Here is a 24,502-nt window from a genome sequence, read left to right on the forward strand (position 1 = left end):
GGAGGATTTATTTACAGGAAATGAATTAAATGAGTTAGAGCTTGATCTGGCTTCAGGGTGGACCAAGGCCAACATAACAAACGAAACAGATCTAACTGGGGAGTAATCAATCTAACCTAACCAAACAAAGAAACCAAACAACAACTTACTACCATTACATAAACATGAGAAAACAAGGTTAACGAAAATGGTAGTCCACCCCTGATTAGCTCTAATAAAAGATAAGCAGCTTTGAAGAAATGAAACTTGGGTTATTAAACTGAAGACTAGGTATGGGAAATTGCTAAGCATTTAGCAATTCTGGTTCGGTTATCGATATCGCTCATCGATTATGTTCCTTATCGGTTCTCTTATAGATTCTCACCTAGTTATAGATAGTACAAATTACTTTGATTGCATTAATACTTAAGTTCCTGCTTAAAAACAGGAACTTTTTCAAATGAACATTGTGACAAATACAATCGCAATGATTTTTATGCATAAAAATGTTTCAGGTGTTGGAGGTATTTCACCCCTTTGACATAATCAAAGTTCTGCAACCGTTGCAACCAAGGGCCAACCATCTCACTAAGTTTTGTTGCAGTTCCTCAACTGACTCATAGAGGCTGGCTGCAACAATGAGTTAATCTCCATTGACTCCCATGTTGAAATGTCAACTTTAGAGCAGAAATAAACATTTACAGCCTGGTTCAAACATTTCTGGGATTGGTTTGTATGCCAGAAGTTTATATCCAGCATTAAATTCATTTCCAATATGATTGTTTGGCAGTCGGCATAGCCAATTGCTAGATGTTATCACTTCCGTATCTGTAATCGTCAAGCTACCACCCTTCGCGGGTCGAGTTAATAGAAAACGCCAACATGACCAATAACACCAGGAAGGCATGGGCCACAATCCGCCGCCTCAGTGAAGACCATAATACACCGCCCACGCTCACAACAGTCACAGCTAGCTCAGTTGCAGCACAGCTGGTGGCAAGCGGTCGCAGCCAAAACCGTCACAGACCCACAGGAGAATACCGCCAGACAGCGGTATCAGACCACCCACAACCGGCCAGCGCTCTCACCAAGCCCTTCGACCTAGGAGAACTTGAAGCTGCAATGAGCATGCTAAAACCTGGGAAAGCAGCAGGAATCGATGACATACTGGCGGAAATGATACAGCACCTGGGACCTAAAGCAAAGACCTGGGTCATAGCAATGCTGAACTTATGCATGGAAAGGATCCATCATCCCCAAAGAGATACAGACCCATTTCCCTCCTCTGCATCACCTACAAGCTCTACGGGAGGTTATTACTCCCAACGCCTCATGCCACTTATAGACTCCAAGTTTACTAAAGATCAAGCTGGCTTCCGCCCTGGCCGCTCCTGAACCTCATCCAACACATTGAGGGATGGTTTTGAATGCAAACTCATCACTTGAGCAACTTTCATGGATCTAACGGCTGTCTATGACACTGTCCAGAACCGCACCATGATCAGGAAACTTGCCTGGTGACCTTGAGCTGTACAAAGTCATCAAAAGTCTCAACAACGTGCGCTTTTTCATTTGGCTACATCTATACCAACGACCAACCACTTCCCCCAAAATGCCACCGCTTCGCGCTGATGACCTTTGCATCAACCCCCGACAGGAGAATTTTCAGAAGATTGAGTCTGTTTTGGAAAGAGCCCCCCAAGACATGACAACCTACTACAATAACAACCACCTGAAACCCAACCCATCAAAAACCCAAATATACAGTTTCCATCTTAAAAATCGAAACGCAGGAAAAGAATCACCCTTGACAAGACACAATTTCAAAACCCATTTCAGAACACCAAAGCCAAGGTCAACACTCGCAACAACATCCTGCGCAAACTGGTAAACTCAAAGTGGGGCACTGATCCATCAACCATCCGTGCAAACTGCCTTATCCCTGTGCTTCTTCACAGCCGAATATGCGCACTCAAGCTGTACCCGCACCCGCCACACCAAACTGGTTGACACAGCCCTCAACGCCACCTGCCGCATCATCACAGGATGCCTAAAGACAATGCCAGTTCCGTGCCTCTATGCCTTAGCTGGCATTGCCCCATCTTACAGTTGATCCATCATCGCGCAAGCCGAGCGAAAACAGGAGTTGGATGCCAGGCACCCCCTGCATGGACCCACAGCACCCCCACCCCGACTGAAATCCAGAGCCAGTTTCCAACGGAAAGTCCCACCTCTCCAGACAACCAAAGAAACGGGAAGGACCAACATCTGGAAAGATGAATGGAACGAGCTCAACACACAAGCCCATGACTGGATGGAGTCATGGGCTTGTGGCATTCTGGCGCGGGATTCATCCCGACGGAATGCCTCGCCAGCAGGCAAGACCTCCCATGGTCAACTTGGAAGACCCTCAACAGACTACAAGTGGAGCAGTGGAGATACAGCTGTGCCCTGCGCCAGATACTGGCAGAACGACTTCTGAAATTGCAACGGACTCAAAAAGAAGAAGACCGCCATTCGCAAAGCAACTATCCATTTGTTCAAACCCAGCATCGGGTAAATGGGACAGTCATTTTTGATTTCATCATCGAGTAAATATATTAAAAAAGGTATAGCTACTGCTGTAAAGGTCTGTTAGCATCTCTGCAGATATTTTAGCTGAAGGAGCTGGGAGCAAAGCTAACTGTGATAGACATGCAGTAGGCAAGTTCCCTAGCGCTTGCCGAGTGACATGGCTGCACTCGGTATGATGCGCTCGGGCTTCAGAACACAATGGGTCTCGTGATGGAATGCTTCGTCCATTATTATATACAGTCTATGGCTGCAACTGGCCTTAGCATTGTCCCTTTTTCGTAAAATATATCCAAACTTTGGAGCATTTCTGCTTCTGAACCAAAATATGAAGTCTTCATGTGACATCATCCCCCAAATGCATCAGATGTTGGCAGTATTTAGAAGTGGGATCGTTACGCAGGCGGATTAACGTAAGGTGGGCCTGCCTGCATCTCTGTGCCACTGGATCAGAGACTCTCAGTTACGGCCTCAGGTGGTGAGAATAGGAGTTATGACATCGTCCTCTCTGGTCCTCAACACAGGCACGCCGCAGGACCCTCTTCACTCTGTTCACACACGACTGCACTGCCATTCACCCCACCAACTCAGTCGTGAAGTTTGCAGATGACAACAGTAGTGGGTCTCATCTCGGAAAACAACGAGACCCACTACAGAGAGGAGATCCGGCAACTACTCAGTGGTTTTCAGTCAACACCCTGGTGCTGAACACAGAAGACCAAGGAGGTCATTGTGGACTTCAAGAGGTCAAGGAAGACGGATCACGCCCCCCTTATCATAGGCGGAGAAGTGGTGGAGCGTGTGGACAACATCAAGTCCCTGCGCCTTCACATCTCATCTGACCTTTCTTGGTCCACAAACACCAGCCACCTGGTGAAGAAGGCCCAACAAAGACTTTTCTTCGTCAGGAAGCTGAAACGTGCTGGACTCTCTTCTCGGCTGCTCGTGAAACTACAGGGCCGCCATACAAAAGCATCCTCTGCCTCACTGTGACAGTGTAGGATGGCAGCTGCACGGCACTGGAAAGGAAATAACTGGCAAGGGTGGTGAGAATTGCTAAGGGCATTGTAGGCTACCCCCTCCCAGACCTGGACTCTATTTATGCAGGCCAGATCCATCGCCACGGACCCCTGCCACCCGGGCCACAGACTGTTTGTACCGCTTCCATCAGGCAAGCGGTACAGAAACATACGGACCATAGACCACAGGCTGAGGGACAGCTTTTTCCCCAGAGCTGTCAGAGCCCTCACCCCCCTGCAGCCCACCTCACACACAGACACATCCTGATTTTAAAGTACTTTATTGTATTGTTGCTCCTGTTCTTTTCTTTTCAAACAAGAGCTGCAATGTCAATTTCACTGAACTTGTTTAGCGACAATAAAGACATAATAAAGAAAAGACTTAAGGGAAGCGCACCATGGGAGTCAGTGAGTCAACCAGTGCTGCAGACTCTTGAAGGCAGTTCTGCCAGTTATCACTGGAGGAAAGCACCTTTTCACATGGGACAGAGTTGATGATCTGGGGGATGTGCAGGGCAGGATTGGGTCAGTCAATGCTGTAGAGTCCACAGGTGGTTCAACTGGCTATCATTGTAGAAAGGATTATGTCTCAGCCTCTCTTGATTTGGTATAGTAGTGAGCAAGACAGCTGTATGTACTCTGATATGCCCCCCTCTTTGAGAAGGGGGGCAGAAGGGTCTGCCTCAACTACAACAACTTTTTTTTTTTTTTTTTTAAAAGATCATTTGTGGCTCTAGTGGCCTTTATTTTGAAAGTGGCTTGACAGGAAACTAAGGTAGAGACAGGGGGGAAGACACGCAGGAAAGAGCTACAGGCTGGGATTCAAACTAGAGATGCACCGATCAGGATTTTGAGGGTCGATCACCAAAAGCAGTATCTGCCACATTGGAGGGACTATATCTCTCGGCTGGCCTGGGAATGCCTTGGGATCCCCCCAGATGAGCTGGATGAAGTGGCCAGTGAGAGGGAAGTCTGGGCTTCCTTGCTTGGACTACTGCAACCCGTCCCGCAACCCGACCTCGGATAAGCGGAGGAAAAGTCACTGAATGGATGAATGGACAACCAAAAAGGTTACGCCTCTTCTTTCTCACAACCATAAAAAAAACACAACTCCAGAAGACATGAACATGCACCACTTACAACATTTTCAAGTCACATTGATTACACTGACCACATAATCTTAATCACGGATTTGTATTTCATCAGTCCATGGCAAGCATAGTCTTCAACTTTATGCTTTCTTTCCGCTCATTACATATGTGGGTAGACATCTATATGATTTCAATCACAGAAAAATATGGAAATATACAGAATGGCCACCAGCTAAGTAAAATTGTGATACAATCTATCCTACATTAAGCATAAAAAACCACCAGATAAGATAACTGCCCATTAAAGGAGCTTGAGGCCGGATTGTGGCAGGATTTATGAAAAAAATCCGTATACATTTTAAGTTTTCTAGTAATAATGTCAGATGAAGCGTTCCAAACCCAAAAGAATGAGCCCTCTAGTGTATCTCTCCATTGCCTTGAACAGGCTGTGTGCTGCAAAATGTGCTGCAATTCGGTCCCGAATTTCCCACGCTGGGCTGCGGATGTGACGTCACATGACGCTGCATGTGCGTTCTCCCCGTTCTCCCGTGCCGGCTTCACTGTTGGCTGAAGTACCCCCAACGGCCGTCGTGGTGAAGGGTGGCGCTAGAGAGTCTCATTTCTTAAAAGGAGCCTCAAGCTCCTTTAATACAGACCTTCTTTACAACCAAAACTGGGATTTGATGAATTCTTGGCCATTGAGTTTGATCGTTATCCTACCAACAACTAGCAACTCTGCGTCTTCCTGCTTGCCAACAACAGCGGACACACAGAGAGGTACACACAACTACTATAAACAAGCAGAACGTTATGAAACTGGCAAAAAGTGTGACAAATTTCCCTCAACCAAAGAAAAATCACTATGCAATGTACAAGCCATTTTATACAAAAAAGATATGTCATAAACTAGGGGTGGGTAAAAATATCGAAAAATCGAGGCATCGCAATTATCCCCGCCCTAATTCAATATTGATTAAGCATTGCCTCTGAATCAATTCTCCTCCTGGCCAGTGGGGGCGCGTGATTTGCGTTTTGTGGATGGTGGCTGCACGCGACCAAACAACAATAAAATGGTGACAATGGCAAGCGGAAAATCTTTCAGATCAGACGTTTGGACTCATTTTGAATTCCCATTTAAAGAAGGAACACGAGAAACTGACAAAAGTAGGGTGGTGTGTAAGTTGAGCCAGGCAGAACTAAAATACAACAGCAACACGACAAACCTGCGGAACCACTTAAGCCGACACCATGCGGATGCCCTGCAACAACCTACGGCTAAAACTGTGGACCCAAAACAGATGCAACTCGACAAAGCCTTTGTCTGCAAACTACTGCCAAGATCTGTCCGCGCACAGAAGATAACGGAGTCTGCGGCCGTCTTCATTTGTAAGGTCCTTCGACCGTACAGTTTTTTTTTTTATTTTAACTTTTGTACTACAGTACAAATGCACAAGTGAGCCATTATGGTGCTGCTAAGTTTAATTGCTCAGTTCATTTTATGTGAAGTAACATGCCACGTGTTATAGGCATGAAAATAAAAATAATGAAAAATTGCCAACAGGTATTTGTGTATTTCTACATCTTAGTGAATCGATATCGAAGCATTTAAATCAATATCGAATCGAAACCTAAAGAATCGAAATCGAATCGTGAGGTTCTTAACAATACCTAGCCCTATGAGAAAACTGCAAGAACTTTAGACAGGGGTGTTGTGTTTGTATTATTAGGGCCCAAGCACTTACAGTGCGAAGGCCCTATTATATCTGTAGGATTTTTTTTTTTTCCCCCCTCGTTTTTTTTCCTCCTTCTTCCGACGAAATAAGGGCCTAAATGTGCCCCAAAAGTCACCAAATTTTTCACGCAAGCCAGGCCTGGCGAAAAATGTGATATTTAATGGTTTGTATTAAAGGGCGTGGCCTAATGGCTCAACAGCACCCCCTAGAAAACTTCGTGCCTCAAGCCCCACCATACAGTTTGACGTACATGCACAAAAATCGGTACACACCTGTATCATGTCGCAACTTAAAGAAAAGTCTCTTGGCGCCATGGCCGAAACCGAACAGGAAGTCGGCATAAATTGCGCCAAAAAAATTGCCATTTCTTCAGCCGCTTCTTCGCCCGAACCGTAACGTGCACCCAGGTGTGTTATACATCAAAATGTGCATCTCGATCCTGCGACGATGCACATTACTTTTCTCAGTCAAAAGCGTTACCGTGGCGACGATAGACGCCAAAAAGCGCGCCCCACCCCTTCTTCTGATTGGTCCATATTTGATAGTTCTTACTTTCTGCCATAACTTTTGAATGGTTTGACATAAAGACTCGTAAGTGGTGTCATCGGACTCGGTTTTGAGTCCTTGAACATAATTGGTGCAAATTAGCCCCGCCCCTTCTTCTGATTGGTCGATATCTGATAGTTCCTACTTTCTACCATAACTTTTGAATGGTTTGATATAGAGTTGTGGGTGGTGTCATCGGACTCAGTTTTAAGTACTTGACCTTCATTGGCATGAATTAGCCCCGCCCCTTTTTCTGATAGGGACTATCAAATATTGACCAATTTTCTGCTATAACTTTTGAATGGTTTGACATAAAAAGTCAGGGCTGGTGTCATCCGCTAAATGTCCAGGCCTGAAGAATCTACATGCAAGTCATACAAGCACTTCCACTGCAGCACGCCTGAACGTGCACAAGGGTGTGAGGGCCCGTTCATTGCTGCTTGGAGCTTTAATTGTGTTTGTTTGTGTTACGTCTTACTAGTCAGGGTTCCTTTTTAATCTTTTGGAGAATGCTGCTGTTACTTTTTCTGTTAAATCATGTAGCCAAATATCAATTAAGCTGTGGACGATACAAAACTGAATTGTGAAATCTCACCTGTGTTCTCTCAAAGGCAAGAAAGGAGCTGGTTTTGCCAGATACTGAAGACAACTGCTGTGACACATGACAGTCAAAGCCCATGGTAGGTTCAGTCAGATTCTGGGTGTAGTTGTCTACAACGTTTTTAACTTTTCCCTGTTATCAAAAAATAAATGGAAAAAATGGTTTTCATTCATGCAAACAGCATCAATTTTCATAAAAATGTCACAAATTCATATTTTAGTACCTTTGTCAGCCTGATGATGGCAATGAATCCCGACTTCCCATGATACCAGCGATTTAGATCCAGACAGTCAGAGTACATTGATATGTAAGCACCTTTTTAAAAAGGAGGGAACAGAGAAAATAAAATTGCAAAAAAAAAAAAAATACTTAATATGCAGTCATGGATAAAAGTAAACAGACAGTAGCATTTATTTCTAGAGCACCTCATTGAAAACAGAAACATTTGAAGACATTTTTTCAGAAAAACTGACTTGCCGCGAGCAGGATGACCACACCTCAAACGTGATTGTGTCACAACTGTGGCATGTATGTGATAAACTAATCTGAATGACCTCAGCCCACGAACAATAGCTCAAATATTACCTTCCAGACATTTCGCCATGATAACCCTGAGGTGTCCTCATGTTTCTGTTATGAAACAGAGAATTATATACACCTATATATACCCATATATATACCCATTTCTACAATAAATATATTTTTCCTTTTTTAAAGTTGGTGAAAATGTCTGAAAATGAGCATTATTTGAGAAAGCGAGGCATGAGGAAAAAGTCAGGATCTAGTTGTAGTGGGTAACACGAGCAGCCCAAAACTGGTCTGGTGGGTGTATGCAGTTTATACTCCTTTCCCAGCAGAATTACGGAAAAGGTTTAAAGAATGTTCAAAGGGGGAGAAAAAAAAAAATCTGTTGCACAGAACAAAATGGAGTACAACGGTAAAAGTATGTCAACACACATGTAGTGAATCAGGAATTGCCCCAGAACAACTGCTACATACAATTACATGTGACACAGTAATGCTTTTCTCTATGCACCACTGCAGAGATCTTTTATCTTTTCATCATCTTACCGGAAAAAACTAAACAAAAAACAGCCTGAATGAAAAAACAGTAACTTTGACCAACATTTCTACCTGACACCTTCTATGCTTCTAACAACCTTGAGAGGGCAGAAGAGTTACAAAGCAAATCTTTAAAATTACCAAGAGGAATAACATGAGAAACCTATGTTACAGCTTAAATTATAGGCACAACATTACAGTAAATACGTCCTGCACTCACCACACTTCACTGAACTGCCCATAAGCAACTTAAAGTTTCTGTTTCAATAGTTTCTGTTTCAATATGGAAATTCTTCCCCTTTCACTACAGCTCTTCAAAACACTTTCACTTTTCACTTTTGTGTTGCACTGCAGCACAAAAGAAGACAGCTTCATTACTTACCTTGGACTACCTACATTCATGGAATATACAACATTTTTTTCATCCATCCAATCCGTGAGTGCATTAAAACTATATGCATGATTGTCAAGAAGACTGCTGTGATTGTAATCACTGCATTGTAAAATGATTACGCCTCTGTCAGACTGAGGTGGGGCGGGGGTATTTACCCTTCGAAGGATCTCCCAATGTTGTGCATGTACTATTTCCAGTGAGCACACCAGTTTCACCAAGTTCTTTAGCCTTTAAAAGGAGAAGAAGTATCAACAGCTCGTTAGATTTGAGTAAAACTTATTCTCTGAAGTGTATTAGTATGTTCAATCTGTACCTTGTTGTCATCGTCAAACAGCAAGAATCCATAGGATTCCTTGAGATCCTCCTCTGAATATCCTGCATTTTTCCTCTTTGTTCGGAAGGCATTATACTAAAATATAAGACAAATTAAAATAAATAAAATAGCTTCAGGGTTGCGATGCTTTGTGAAGTAGTTCCAACAAATCATTTTGCTGGGCTTTTTTCTGAGTTAAAAGTTTTAAATTTACATAATAACAGTGGAAACTGTGGTTACTGATCAAGTGAAAGGTACTTTGACTTTAACCCTTATACGTTTAATGTTTAAACTAATGTTTAAAACAGTCGCAACTGAACTGAATGAAGCAGGAAGGGGAAGAAAATGTTGGCAAACCTTTTCTTCCAGCTCAGGATTTTTGACCAAAACCGCAGATTTGTATCTGAAAAACTGTTTTGAGTCGTCATAGAGGTAGGCACTTTTAAGTGGAGCCAATATACAGCTCTGAAAATCGTCTGACGATTCCGACACAGGTATTAACACACCTAAAAAAAAACACAGGGACATGGACGAAATAGGTTAGACAAGTCACTGGAAAATTACAGCAAACTGCAGCTTGAATTTCAACAACGCAAGAAGGAGAGAGAAAAAAAAAGAAAAAGGCTCAGCGATATTTCGCAATTATGAAACAGTTTTAAGATATGACAGCTCGCCCTTTTCCTTTCCATGCGCTATTTAATTCAAGTCTAAGCACAAGTATACGAGTCGAAACTGATAATATTAATACAATTTGAATTACTGTGTTTAAAAAGCAACTCATCACCTTCACTCGAGGAGGCACCACATTTTCCACTTTCCATCGCTTATGAAATCAGTCCTTCTCCCTCTGCTCGCAATAGAAAACAGTCCTCTCTGTTTTTAAACATTACCAACGACTTATACAATCCCACGTGTCCTTTAAAATGTAATTTAACTCGCTCCGTCGTCGCAGTTTCACTAGACATGGCTAGACGCGGCAACCAGGAAGTTGGAAGAAACACTCCGCCCTTCAAACACGAAAAACAACTCCATCCACGTAGTTTTTTTCTGTTTCTTTCTTTTTCTCGATTTTTAGTGCGGGTGAATCGTTGAAGGTCCTTGGTGTCCCATGTGGGGGATCCTCTCACGCCGAGTCCTCAGTGAAATAGAAACAGAAACCTATCCGAGCTGAAGCGTCCATCTTGAAAGTCCACATAAACTATGATGGTCGACACGGTTTCCGCTGCTGCTGCTGCGGATCCTCGCCCTGAACCAGCCTGCTCCTCCACTAGGGATTATGTGAATCAAACCACACCATACTAAAGTCAACTATCAAAACTCAATTTCACTTTCAATTGAAATTGAAAAGTTTAAATGCATGAGTTGCTGCCTACTTAAAAATACTAAAGAATATGAGAACAGCAGCTGTCAAACATAAAAAATATTTATTTTCTTTCTAACTTTGTACATACACATATACATACATATGTGTGTGTGTGTATATATATATACATATATATATATATATATATATATATATATATATATATATATATATATATATATATATATATATATATATATATATGTATGTGTATAGAAGTTTGGGAACAAAAGAGCTGATGAACGCTTTTTGTGGACGAAGGAAAAACTTGTGGGCTGAGTCCGAAATGGCATACTTCCACCCTAATGAGTAGCAAAAACAGTATGTGAGATTTTTTAGTGCGTCCGAAACATTAGTACGTACTCGATATTATGCACTATCCATACTTATTCCGGAGAAATCTATTTCCACAATGCAATGCAGCGGTGTTTGGTTGCTAAGATACGGATATGTCATAAGTATAATATTAAGTATAAGAATATTATTATATAATATATATATATATAATAATATTATATAATGTCATCTTGTTTGGGTCAGGATACATGGGAAAAAGCGGAGCGCTGCGCTGCTACTGCTGCTGTGACACGTCACTTCCTCCCAACGGCAGGAAGTGACGTGTGCGCTCTTAATAGTATGTCCGAATTAATGCATACTACTGATATTTACTCAAAAGTGTGCCGAACTTAAGTATACTTTTTAGTAGCCTATAAGCCTATACTGTTTAGTATGGCATTTCGGACGCACCGCTAGATTCTTGTGAATTCCAACTCTACTGAAACTACATAATGTGCATCCGAAATGCCATACTCAACAGTATATACTCAAAAGTATATACTCAAAAAGTATACTTAAGTTCGGCACGTACTACTCAGAGCGCACACGGCTCTTCCTGCCGTTGGGCAGCAGTAGCAGCACACCGATCCACTCTTTCCCGTTTATCCTGGCCGAAACAAGAAGACATTATATAATATTATTATATACGAATATTATGATATTAATATTATATAATAATATTATTATACTTAATATTATACTTATGACATAAACGTATCTGCGCAGCACTTAGCAAACAAACACCGCTGCATTGCATTGTGGGAAGTTTCTGCTTAGCTAGTGTCCATCAATCCACACTAATACATTTCTCCGGAATGAGTATGGATAGCGCATACTATTGTGTACGTACTAATGTTTCAGACGCACTAAAAAATCTCACATACTGTTTTTGCATACTCATTAGGGTGGCAGTATGCAATTTCGGACGCAGCCACAGTGTCCTGCTAGTGAGTGGCCACTACACACATCCCCCCAGAGTTCACAAGCACTGGCCCCTTATGACCCGTCCAAAACAATTCCACTGCTCTCCAGCAGGCACCAGAGAGCAGCAAGGGACGTCAGCAGGGGTCTGGTTTGACGATGGGGACGGCATACCAGGGGGCCGACGATGGCAAGGAGGCTGGGCCACCACAACAGGGCGGTCCAAGTCAAGGTGAGCAGGCTTAAGGCGGTCAACTGAGATGCATTCTGCCTCACCAACCAGGTCAATGACAAAGTTCTTGTCGCCAGGGTCCAGAACCCGGTACGGCCCATCATAGGGAGGTCGCAGAGGGCCCCGATGGGCGTCGTGGTGGACAAATACATACTCCGCCGCCCGCATATCAGTAGGGACCGGCACCTGAGGAGCACCATGGTATGAGGTTGGGACCGGCAGAAAAGACCTGGTCCTGTCCAGCAGAGGGCAGCCTTCATGGATTGGTGAAATCGTTCACAGAGGCCATTGGCTTGCGGGTGATAAGCCGTAGTGCGGTGGACGGAGACCCCTAACTGCTGGGCAATGGAAGTCCATAGCTCAGAAGTAAACTGGGCCCCCGGATCAGAGGAAAGGTCAGAGGGGACTCCAAACCTGGCCACCCAGATGCTAATGAAGGCGCGAACTACATCAGCTGCAGTTGTCACAGACAGCGGGACCGCCTCCGGCCACCAAGTTGTCCTGTCCACCATCGTCAGGAGATGAGTGTAGCCCCTGGAGGGGGGAAGGGGCCCAACCAGGTCCAGGTTGACATGGTCGAAACGCCTTTCGGGGACAGTGAAATGCTCCAGTGGGGCTCTAACATGATGGTGGACTTTGGCACGCTGGCATGCCACACAGGTCTTCACCCAACTCACCACGTCTGTCTTCATACCGTGCCAGACGAACTTTGAGGCCAACAGGCGCTGGGAGGGTTTCCTGCCTGGATGCGACAGGCTATGTACGGCATCAAAAACCTGCTTTCTCCATGCGCGCGGAACCACGGGGCGTGGCTGTGCCATAGACACGTCACACAGCAGCGTTGTGCCATGATCATTGCAAGGGACATCCGCCAACTTGAGGCTGGAAACTGCCATCCTGTATGCCTGAAGGTCAGGGTCGGAGGCTTGATCTGCAGCCATACGAGCATAATCGATGCCGAGATGGACTTCACCGACAGCTGCACGAGAGAGGCAGTCAGCCACGGGGTTACTTTCCCTGCCACATGCCAGATGTACGGTGGCCAACAAGGGCCAAACGCACTGCAACGGCCTAATGCGTCTCAGTTAAGGAAAACGGCTTCAAGTACAGAAACGATTCAAATTCACAAACTCAAAACGAGGTACAAAAAGAGGAACGTGGTGCAAATGAAAAAACGTGCTGCAAAAAACAAAGACAAATGCAGCATCATCAAACGCGCTGCAAATAGAGAAATGATGCAAAGCACAAAACGATAAAAAACAAGAAACCATCTTCAAACGAAAAACGCTTCATAACCGGTCACTACAACCGGAAGTGCTCCAAACCTGCAGGGGGCGCAGCTGACTGAACCACGGCGCTGGACAGCTTCATTGCGGCCATATCACTGCACTTACATGCCAATGAGCCAAACGCTTTAACATTGATGAGACGGCTGTTCCTCACATCCACCAGGAGGCCGTTGGCACAAAGAAAGTCAGCACCTATGAGGGGAGTGGACACCTTGGCCAGAACAAAATCCCAGGTGAAATGCTGGTCAGCAAAACACAACGTCATGGTGCGGGTGCCAACGTAGGGATAGCAGCGCCATTAGCAGCCTCTAGGGGGGTGCCTGTTTTGCCTGACGTGAATCCAAAACTGATGCCGGAAGCACGCTCACCTGAGCGCCTGTGTCGCACAAGGAACTTGCGACCGGAGAGGGAGTCGGTGATATACAGCAAGCCTACAGGTTAGGGTTAGGGTTAGGGTTAACCCTAACCCTACCGATTGCCAGCCTGTCCGTTTCCCGATGCACCAAATTTGCATGGAGGAAGGCATTTCTTGGCTTTGCTGCCAAACTTGGCGTGGTAAAAACACACCCCTGATGGCTTTACCCGGCTAGCCACCGCAGTGGCGGAGACAGAGAGCGGTTGGAGCACACAGTCATCCACGGATGCAGCCGGGACGGAGGTGGGTGTCGCGGCAAAACACTTCTTCCCAGCTAAGAAAAATGTGTCTGCCTCCCTGGCCAACTGGCGAAAGTCTGTCTTGACAGAGTTAGTCACGGCTAAATAAACATAGTCAGGGAGCTGTTGCAGGAAAAGCTCCTTAAAAAGGAAACATGGACTGGTCAGCAAGCAGAGCCAGCATGTGATCCATCAGTTCAGAGGGCTTCGAGTCACCAAGCCCAGGCAGGGAAAGCAGCTGGCGAGCGCGCTCAGCTTCAGACAGGCCAAATGTCTCCTTAAGATGTGTTTTCAAGGTGTCAGCTGCCAGTGGATTTTCAATGAGACTCACATCCCTCGCCGCAGTTGAGTTGGAAAGAGCTGTTACTACATAGTAGTATTTGGTGCTGTCTGCCATAATCTCTCTCAGTGCAAACTGCGCCTCTGCCTGAGCAAACCAAGCGTTAGCATTCTGCTCCCAAAATGTCCAAAGAAAATCAGGGTCACCAATGTAGGAGTTTGGGAACAAAAGAGCTGATGACACTTTTTGTGGACGAATGAAAAACTTGTGTTGTTTATTTTCGTCTCTCCTTTCAACTGCCGGTAACCAAAATGATACCACGGTCTGTGTGAATACTCGATTCTGATTGGCTGGCAGGTGTACAGTAGGTTATAAGTTATAACCTACACCTATGTGTAGGTTATCACTTATAACCTACACTACTAGAAAACAAGTTCGGTCAAATTGCCTGATAACTTTAATATCATTGCGCTGGATCAATTGCCAGGTGGTAACCACGGCAACGGACATTTCCCCCAGTTTGTTTCTGTTTTGCCCCCACCTGTGTCCCATCTGCCCTGATTGTCTGCACCTGTGTCTTGTTATCCCCTGTGTATATCTGGTCTTGCCATTTCCTTGCTTCTTGTGGTTCCGTACTGTGTTTTCCTCCATGTGTCCTGCCTGTTTTTGCTCCAGTTTTCTGATCCCTGTTTTTGTGTTTTGATCCTGCTGAGCAGCGCTTTGGTTTTTGGTCCTTGCCTTTTCTTTGGAATAAACCCTTTTTTGTTGCGAACTCCTGCCTCGCTCTCCTGCATCTGGGTCCTCACCACACCAGTCGTGACAAGGACGGCGACATGAGTGATTTTGTCATTTCTTTTAATTTATTTGGTGAAACGTTTATATATTTGAATGATTGATAATATTTGTAGCTTAATAAAACGGTTTAGGAAACTATCTGTGGACTTTTATTCTTTGAAACAAATATATTTACTGTTTGTTACTGTATCATAGCCGAGCGGAGCTGAGCGGACTAAAATATCTCCCGTTGCTAAGTCATATCTCTGGTCCATCCTAGTTACTGGAGAAGTAAACACTGTGTCCATTGCATAAGGAACTTATGGGACGGTATTGATTGTTCCAGGTATTAGTCAGACCCTCAGGTGTTACTGTTAAAAACTACCAGGTTCCAACAGCTGCGGACGAGAGGTTAAATAGTCCGCTCAGCCGCACCACTGTAAATTTTTATAAAACTAATGATTTCAACTGAAAACACGTTAAAGCATGAATAACTGATTTAATATTTATGTTTTTTGGTAAGTGACCGTGGTATAAGCGGGATAATGCCCTTTGAGGTGTACATTATCAGAAATATATGGACTTCGCAGAGGCAAACGCGGAGGTTCACGCCCCCGCATCGTCCATATATTTCTGATAATGTACACCTCAAAGGGCATTATCCCTTACATAACAGAACACTAACTGAAAAGTCATCATCATCGTTAATAATGGCTAGATTCTTGTGAATTCTAACCCACTGAAACTACACAGTGCTAGTGAGTGGCCACTACATGTGTATATATACACACACACAAGATATACATAATCAACTGAAGTTAGAGTGAAACCAAAGGGAACGTGTCATAAAAAGGAACAAAAAAGAAGGTGACATTTGAAAAAAATTAAATAATGTGTGGCGCATTCATCGTGGTCATGAGATATTAACTCGTGGCCACGACATATTAATGCGTGGCCACGAGTTAATATCTCGTGGCCACACATTAATTATCTCGTGGCCACGACTTATTAATGTTATTATTAACTAAAATTTAATTTTTTTCAAATGTCACCAAAGGGGCTCCGAACAAGATAGACATAATCAACTGAAGTTAGATTGAAACCAAAGTGAAAGTGTCTTAAAGGAACATTTTACTGCAAGATGGCAAGAACTATGCTTTTTTTTCTAACTTTGTACCAGGCATATATAAAAGATAGACAGTCAATTGAAACTTTATACCAAAAGATAGACTAATCAACTGAAGTCAAAGTGAAACCAAAGTGAAAGTGTCTTTTAAAAAGAACATTTCACCGTTAAAACAACCATGGGTTCATTGCAAGAACTATGCTTTTTATTTCTAACTTGGTACCAGGCATACCGGATACGAGATAGATATAGTCAACTGAAGTCAGAGTGAAACCAAAAGGAAAGTGTCTTAAAAGGACCAATTCACTGTCCATTCGTTCATTGCAAGATGGCAAGAACTTTGCTTTTTTTTTCTAACTTTGTACCAGACATATATATGAGACAGACATAGTCGAACTGAAGTTAGAGTGAAACCAAAGTGAAAGATGGCAAGAACTGTGCTTTTTTAAAAAACTTTGTACCAGGCATATATACCACAAAGACATAATCAACTGAAGTTAGAGTGAAATCAAAGTGTCTTAAAGGAACATTTTACTGCAAAATGGCAAGAACTATGCTTTTTTTTCCAACTTTGTACCAGGCATACAAGATAGACAGTCAATTGAAACTTTGTACCACAAGATAGACATGGTCAACTGAAGCCAGAGTGAAACCAAAGTGCAAGTCTCTTAAAAGGAACATTTCACTGTTAAAACAGCCATTGGTTCATTGCAAGGTGGCAAGAACTTTGCTTTTTTTCTAACTTTGTACCAGGCATAGCCAATGTATGAGATAGACATAGTCGACTGAAGTCAGAGTGACAACAAACCGAAAGTGTCTTAAAGGAACATTTTACTGCAAGATGACAACAACTATGCTTTTTTTTTCTAACTTTGTACCAGGCATACCGTATATACAAGATAGACTCGTCAACTGAAGTCAGAGTGAAACCAAAGTGAAAGTGTTTTAAAGGAATATTTCACTGTTAAAACAACCATGGGTTCATTGCAAGAACTATGCTTTTTATTTCTAACTTTGTACCAGGCATATATATGAGATAGACATAACTAGAGTGAAACCAAAGTGAAAGTGTATTAAATGAACATTTTGGCGGAAGCTCCAGCCGGCGGAGTTACTGTGTCCTAACTGCATACGATGGGAGCGAGCGTCAGCGACAAAATCAATTCCATTTCTTTATTTTTTATTGGACTGTCCTAACTGGCTGCAGCGTGATGCAGCGCGACGCAGCGCGACGCAGTGCGCTGCAGCGCGAAGTGGCGACGCAGCGCGAAGTGGCACGCCGTCGCTCGGGTTGAAAGGCGGTTGAAAGCGCTGTAGGAAACAGTCATGGATGAGGAACGGCTGATCCAGTTAGTTGAAATGAGAAGTTATCTCTATGATACCTCCTTCTCTGAGTTGGCAGGCTGAGGGGAGACCACTTTATATATGTTAAAGCAAGAAAAAACGTGTTTTTCATAATAGGTCCCCTTTAAATTCTATAATTTCAGGAATTAAGTAGTGAGGTAAACCGCTATGCTTGTCTTGGCTAAACACAAGGCAAGGCAAGTTTATTAGCACAATTCAACACAAGGTGATTCAAAGTGCTTTACATCGACATTAAAAGCAGCAAGACATAATTGTACAGTAAATAGCAAATAAAATGAAATAAAATTATGAGAAAAGAAGGTAAAATAATAATAATAAAAGCACAAGCTTATTTCTATCTCTTTGGGATCTACCTTAAAATATGCATATAGGCATATAACTAAATTCATATATAAATAATGTCACTTATTTCTCTGGATTTTTTTATTTAATTTTTTTTTAGGTTTTTAGTTTTTAATATCTGTAATTTTATTTGACTGTCACTGTGCCTACAGTTGCTTCGCCTACATTTCCCACAATCCTTTGCCATTGTTTGTTTTGCAGGACCTCTGCAGCCCACTGCACCGGCCGTCCGGCACGATCTGAAATAATGCAGCTCTCACAGCCTCTGTTTTATCGCTCAAAAATGAATTGCACGTTTGTTTGATTATAAGCAGCGAACGAGGAGGAAAACGGGAACATGAAATGGAGATCACTCGGGCCAGGCCGTCCTTGTATGGAGAAATCGGTAAGTAGCTTACAGTTGGTGACTAACAGTTTAACCCCAGACAACATTTCTAAAATGAGTCGGCTAATGGTTTGACATGGTTGGTAGACACAGTTACCAGTTTACATATCATTTAATTTAATGCAGACTACATTTGAGTCAGCCTTAGCCTGGTTTCTCATTGTGGTTGATGTTAAATTGAGACCATGGCAGTAAGCTTGTTAGTGAGACGATCAGGCTGAGATTTATGTTACACATTCATGTTATTAAACATTTGTTGCATGCTTTCACTGGATATTGGGCGCAACAACACACTCTTTTCGAAATAATACACATTTTACATTTAAAATTGGCACAAGTTGCATCATTATTACATTTTAGATCATATTATGCAGGTGCATATAACATCCTCCTTGCTGAGGCTTTAAAGTTATATTATGAGCACCACAGTGTCAAGCTTTGTAATGAAATTTGTAAAATATAAAGAAAAAAAAAACCTCATTGGGGCAATGATAAGTACCCTGTTGCTGTTTCCATAGGATTTAGTTGATTCTACCTCAAACTGCACCTTAGTTGTTTATTTGTATACAGGACTGTCTCAGAAAATTAGAATATTGTGATAAAGTTCTTTATTTTCTGTAATGCAATTAAAAAAAAAAAAGTCATACATTCTGGATTCATTACAAATCAACTGAAATATTGCAAGCCTTTTATTATTGTAATATTGCTGATTATGGGTTACAGTTTAAGATTAAGATTCCCAGAATATTTTAGAGATATTTGAGTTTTCTTAAGCTGTAAGCCATGATCAGCAATAATAAAATAATAAAAGGCTTGCAATATTTCAGTTGATTTGTAATGAATCCAGAATGTATGATTTTTTTGTTTTTGTAATTGCATTATAGAAAATCACAATATTCTAATTTTCCTGTATATGTCAACAAGTACCACATTTGCTTATTTACTGCCTAAAGAGCGAAATAACCGGAGTCACACAATACCTAGAGGGAAAGATATATGCAAATAGTTTCAGAGAAGCAATTGTTGCACGTCAATCTGGAGAAGACCGTTTCCAATTTTCAAACATTTCCAAACAACTTGGAGACCTATGTTCAACAGTGATAGAATCACTCAGAAGTGGAAAGCATTCAGGACTGAAGGTTCCAAATATCTTATAGAATCGGAAACATATTGATTCTGTTACGAGTGCTGTCATGTGTTGAAAATGTCCATGGTATAAGACATACAGTAAGATATTTATTTTGACAAGCAGTAATTCAGGGACAGACTCGTGATTGTGTTTAGCTGCATTGTATTTGTAGTTGAAGTGGAGATAACGGAGTAACTTGCAAAGGTGTTACTGTAGTTTTCTGTGTTTCTTTTGGTTTGTTTTTTTGTGTTTAAAGAATTTGGGGCAGCAAAACAGTTTTATTTAGGCTAAAAACCTGTGTAGATGTATTTGTTTCCTCATTGAAACATGGTCTTGAATTGATAAGGAAATTTTAAAAAATCAGATCCATCACAGGATCAGTAATTGCATTGGTATTAATACAATCTTATCAATGCCCATCCCTATTCAAGTCATTTGCCAATTTTTGCAGGAGTGAATATCCCAGCAAATGTTACTGCAATGCTCTGGAAAAAAAAAAAAAAAATCCAATACCTACTTCTCAGACCCTACAAAACCCACCAGGTATATTAAAGTCCAATACAGCTCAATTAGAATAAAAATAAAGAAGGATGATGGGTTGACAGGAGACAGACCTTTCTGTCTAAAAAGGACATGCAAGCATAAATAAGATTCACAAAACTGAATCAGAACAAAGCACAAGACTTCTGAAACAAGCTCCCATGAACCGGTGAGATATATATGATAGATATAGATATAGAAAGATACGAGGTCCTGCTCAACGTTTCTTCCCACCTAAAAGGGGAGTTTTTCCTTGCCACTGTTTGGCTTAAGGTTTTTCTCCCACTAGGGGAGTTTTTACCTACCATTGTTTATGTTATGTTTATATAATAATTGCTCGGGGTTCATGTTCTGGGTCTCTGGAAATCACCTAGAGACAACTTCTGTTGTAATAGACGCTATATAAATAAAATGGAATTGAATTGAAAAACATTGAGAGACAGTTATTTGGCCTCAGTGTCCAGTGCCGTGTGTGCCAAAAACAGAAAATAGGACCTTTGTTCGTTCCAGTTATAATGAGTGGACCATGAACTCCCCCTGTATTCTAGAGGCAATCATCTCAGTGATTTACTTTGTCCGTCTGTCCTACAGCGGAAGCTTGGTAAAAAAATTGGATAATGAAACAGGACGATGATCCAAAGCACCCCAGCAAATCTGTATAAGAGTATCAGATGTTCAGACAAAGGCAGAGACAATTATTCATTACAAATCACCCACAAACGGACTGAGCTTTATTTTGCTTCGCATGTTTGCAGCCCATGGCCTTGGATTCTGGACAGACCGGTCTGCGGTGCACGAGGCTGCAGCGCAGGGCAGAGCCCTCCAGCTGCAGCAACTGATCGAAGCCGGTGCAGCTGTTAACATTGTTGCCGTGGACTCCATTACGCCCCTGCACGAGGCCTGTATACAGGGTCAAACCCAGTGCGTCAGACTGCTGCTGGATGCTGGTGCGCAGGTCAGATGGCCCCCCTTTGTTCTCAAAAGGACCTAATCCAGATTGATCATCATCCTCAGTATATGTGTGGTGCAATTATGTCACAGGTGGATGCTCGCAACATCGATGGCAGCACTCCCCTGTGTGACGCCTGTGCGGCTGGTAGCCTGGATTGTGTCAAACTCCTGTTGGAATATGGAGCAACTGTCAATCCTCCACTGTTCACTTTCTCTCCTCTTCATGAGGCTTGCATGGGAGGTACGTCTCACTTCACCTTATGTGTGCAGCACAACAATACATGTCAGGCATTATTTCATGAAGGTATAAGTGATCACATCCACCTTTCAGGGGTCTCATTTAAAGATACTCTTTACAAAGATACAACTGTGATATGTTTACCTTGAAATCCCATTAAAAATAAGCAAAATCACTTATATTAGTTAGTTAGTTAGTTAATATTTATTTCGGTCAATCACAAACATAAAAATCAACAAACAAGATATCACAGGTTTTTCCCTGGTCAACATTGTGATTATTTTGACCGAAAAGGTCTGGGCTTGAAGCATAAAGCTTATCTTGCCCACCTTTTAACAGAATATAATATACAAAAAGAACAAATGAAGTATCATAAGTCTACACAAAATAATAATATGAGTAATAATAATAATAATAACAATAATGACGATGATGATAATAAAATAGTAATAATAATAATAATAATAGTAATAATAATAATAATAATAATAATAATAATAATAATAATATATAAGATAGTTCTTAAAACAGAAAGTGAAAAGATGCTAAGGAAACCGACAAAACCAATTTAAGTTGTCATTTTATCTCATGCATGTGTGCATTCTTCTTTGTTTGCTTATTGTGCTCCTATATATGTGTCCATTACCTTTGCTTTGAATAATATCTTGTATGCTTTTATTGAGTTTGCTAGTTTAAGGTCGTTGTGTAATGAGTTCCACAGTTTTACTCCTAAAACGGATATACATCTGCCCTTTGTATTTGTTCTTATTACGGCACATCCTGCAACGAGATAAGAATATTTCTTTGTCAAAGCAAGGTTTAATAATTACTTTGCTGCATGAGCGGTGTGTTTAAATCTATAGAAGATTTGAAAAGCACATGCCTGCATGCTTATATTGCATCTGGTCTCAATGAGTTAAGAGCTACTTAGTTTGATAGTCTCTTCCTGCTGGTACATGGACCTGGAAGGTCACACGGTCCCATAACAATAGAAATGTTTGCATAAACCGATGATGTCTTGTCATTCACAACAGGCAACTCAAAGTGTGTTCAGCTCATGATTGATCGAGGAGCTTTCATGGAGGCTCATGATTGCCACTATGGGACACCTCTTCATGTGGCCTGTGCCAGGCAATATTACGACTGCGCCAAAGTCCTCCTTATCGCAGGTGATTCGAGAATTGCTGTCTTCATATCAGGGCTTGAGAAAACTCGACTTGGGTTGATATCCACATTTTCCTCATTGATACCAAGAATGAGTCTGGCTCCTTTGGATTGGACTTTGATTGCTACATGGTGGTACCAATGGATCAACCAACAGAAACTACTTCTGGATCCCATTTTATAGACGTACAATATAAAACATAACAGACAGCATGCTGGGGAGTAGGGATGGGCGGTATGGACTAAAACATTTATCACGATAATTTCTGGCATTTATCCCGATAACGATAATAATGACGATAAAAAAATACCAATTCAACTCCACCTTTTTAACTATAAATCTATCACCACATTCAGTCTTTGAAGCCCCCAAAACACTGCTCTAAAAGATATTAAATGCTACTAAACTACACCAATTAAATTTAATTGATAAAAAACAATTAAATGAGTTACACCTGTACTGCAAAACTGGAATGACTCCTCGCTCTCTTTCTCTTCTTTCTTTCTTTCTGGCTCATTTCCTTCCTTCCTTCCTTCCTTCCTTCCTTCCTTCCTTCCTTCCTTCCTTCCTTCCTTCCTTCCTTCCTTCCTTCCTTCCTTCCTTCCTTCCTTCCTTCCTTCCTTCCTTCCTTCCTTCCTTCCTTCCGTCCTTCACGTACGTTGTGCGTCGATTTAACGCAGAACCATAAATCAGCTTTACACAAAAACGTCATCAACGTGAATTTATCGTTTTTACCGCGAGATGACAAATTCTTACCGTGGAGAATTTTTTTGACGGTATATCGTGAACGGTAAAATATTTACAGTTTGATTTACAGTTTGTTTTGCAGTAAAGGCTTATTGTTCTGAGGTGTTCTTAGCAATTCTTCACCCAACACCCTGTTGCGATTGGGATGGGCAACACTACAGTGGTAATTTAAGGTTTAAAGCGGGCTTGAGCAGCGTGCTTGGATGGTTGTCAGAGCAATCTCCAGTCCTGTTTAAGGGGTCACAATTTAAAATATTTGCCAAAACAATATTTAATCCCCCGTGGCTACCAATATTACGGGAATAAAGTAGTAAATTTAATAGAATAGTCATCAATGTTTTTCATGAAAATCCTTAGGGATCTGCATAAAACAGCCCTTTAAAATTTGGTGTAGATCGCAGTTATGGTCAAAATCACTGGATGACTGGATAATGTTGCTCATTCTCTCAATTCATTTCTGTTAAATCATCAGTTATTTTATTCTTATCTATAACTGTTGTATAAACGTATGTTACGCCACACACAGACCGGATATGCTGTTTGTTTTTCTTCCCAAAGGGGCTAATGTGAATGCGGCCAAGCTCCATGAGACTGCCCTTCATCATGCAGCTAAAACGAGGAACACAGATCTCATAGAGCTGCTTGTCGAGTTTGGGGGAAACGTGTTCGCCCAAGATAACCTCAACAAAAAGCCCATCCACTACACCAGTGTGGGGTCTCCCTCCTTCCTCTGCCTTGAGTTCTACCAGAGTAAGTGTGTTCAGCCGAAACGTGTATCCTGTCTCTGTGGTGAACTGGCAGAAAATAACCGTCCTCCGGTTTTCTCCCCTAGATACCCCGCTCAGTCTGCAGCAGCTCAGCAGGGTGGCTTTCAGGAGGACTTTCGGCACGAGAGCGTGTGAAGCTGTTTCCAAGCTGGGCTTACCCACGCGCATCATAAGCTTTCTCTCTTACATACCGCCTCCTGTCATCGAAATTTAATCACATTGGACCATCTCGGGGAAGGAGAAATCCGGTTTCATCTGCTGCTGTGGTGTATCTGCGTCATGTTGAAGATGGCAGAGGGAGCACACGGATCTCTTGAGCTTGTGTACACTTCGGCAATAAAACATTGCTTCTCATTGTGGAGATCAGAAGATCAAACCGCCTGCTCTAAAGTCATGCAACAGTAGTTCCTCACACCTGATAATATTCCTTTTAGATCTTTCTTGACAACCTTTGTTGCTGCTTGCACAGCCAAAGTTCCACCGTTTTAAATTTGTGTTAGTACCTGCAGTTTGATGAGCTCATGCGTTTCCTAGAAGTGCTAAATAGTGATCCGCTTAGAAGCCCACCTGAGCAGGTGGAGTCAGACAT

At 42.2% G+C, this 24,502-nt stretch overlaps 1 protein-coding gene across 2 annotated transcripts; it reads left to right on the top strand.

The window, feature by feature from the left end:
* The first annotated feature begins 8,955 nt into the window (after positions 1–8,955).
* Positions 8,956–24,143, top strand: LOC133443786 (ankyrin repeat and SOCS box protein 13-like). Of its 2 annotated transcripts, XM_061721008.1 has the most exons (7): positions 8,956–9,038; positions 18,193–18,376; positions 20,801–21,000; positions 21,087–21,237; positions 22,269–22,403; positions 23,705–23,896; positions 23,979–24,143. In XM_061721008.1, the coding sequence occupies exons 2-7, from the start codon at positions 18,334–18,336 to the stop codon at positions 24,125–24,127; spliced, it is 870 nt and encodes a 289-aa protein (XP_061576992.1). In that variant the 5' UTR covers positions 8,956–9,038; positions 18,193–18,333; the 3' UTR covers positions 24,128–24,143. The 2 variants fall into 2 exon arrangements, with proteins under 2 accessions (XP_061576992.1, XP_061576993.1); XM_061721009.1 differs by lacking the exons at positions 8,956–9,038; positions 22,269–22,403 and having other exon boundaries at positions 18,184–18,376.
* Positions 24,144–24,502: the final 359 nt, after the last annotated feature.

The sequence above is a fragment of the Cololabis saira genome, chromosome 5 (assembly GCF_033807715.1).
Source record: "Cololabis saira isolate AMF1-May2022 chromosome 5, fColSai1.1, whole genome shotgun sequence".
Taxonomy (NCBI): Eukaryota; Metazoa; Chordata; class Actinopteri; order Beloniformes; family Belonidae; genus Cololabis; species Cololabis saira.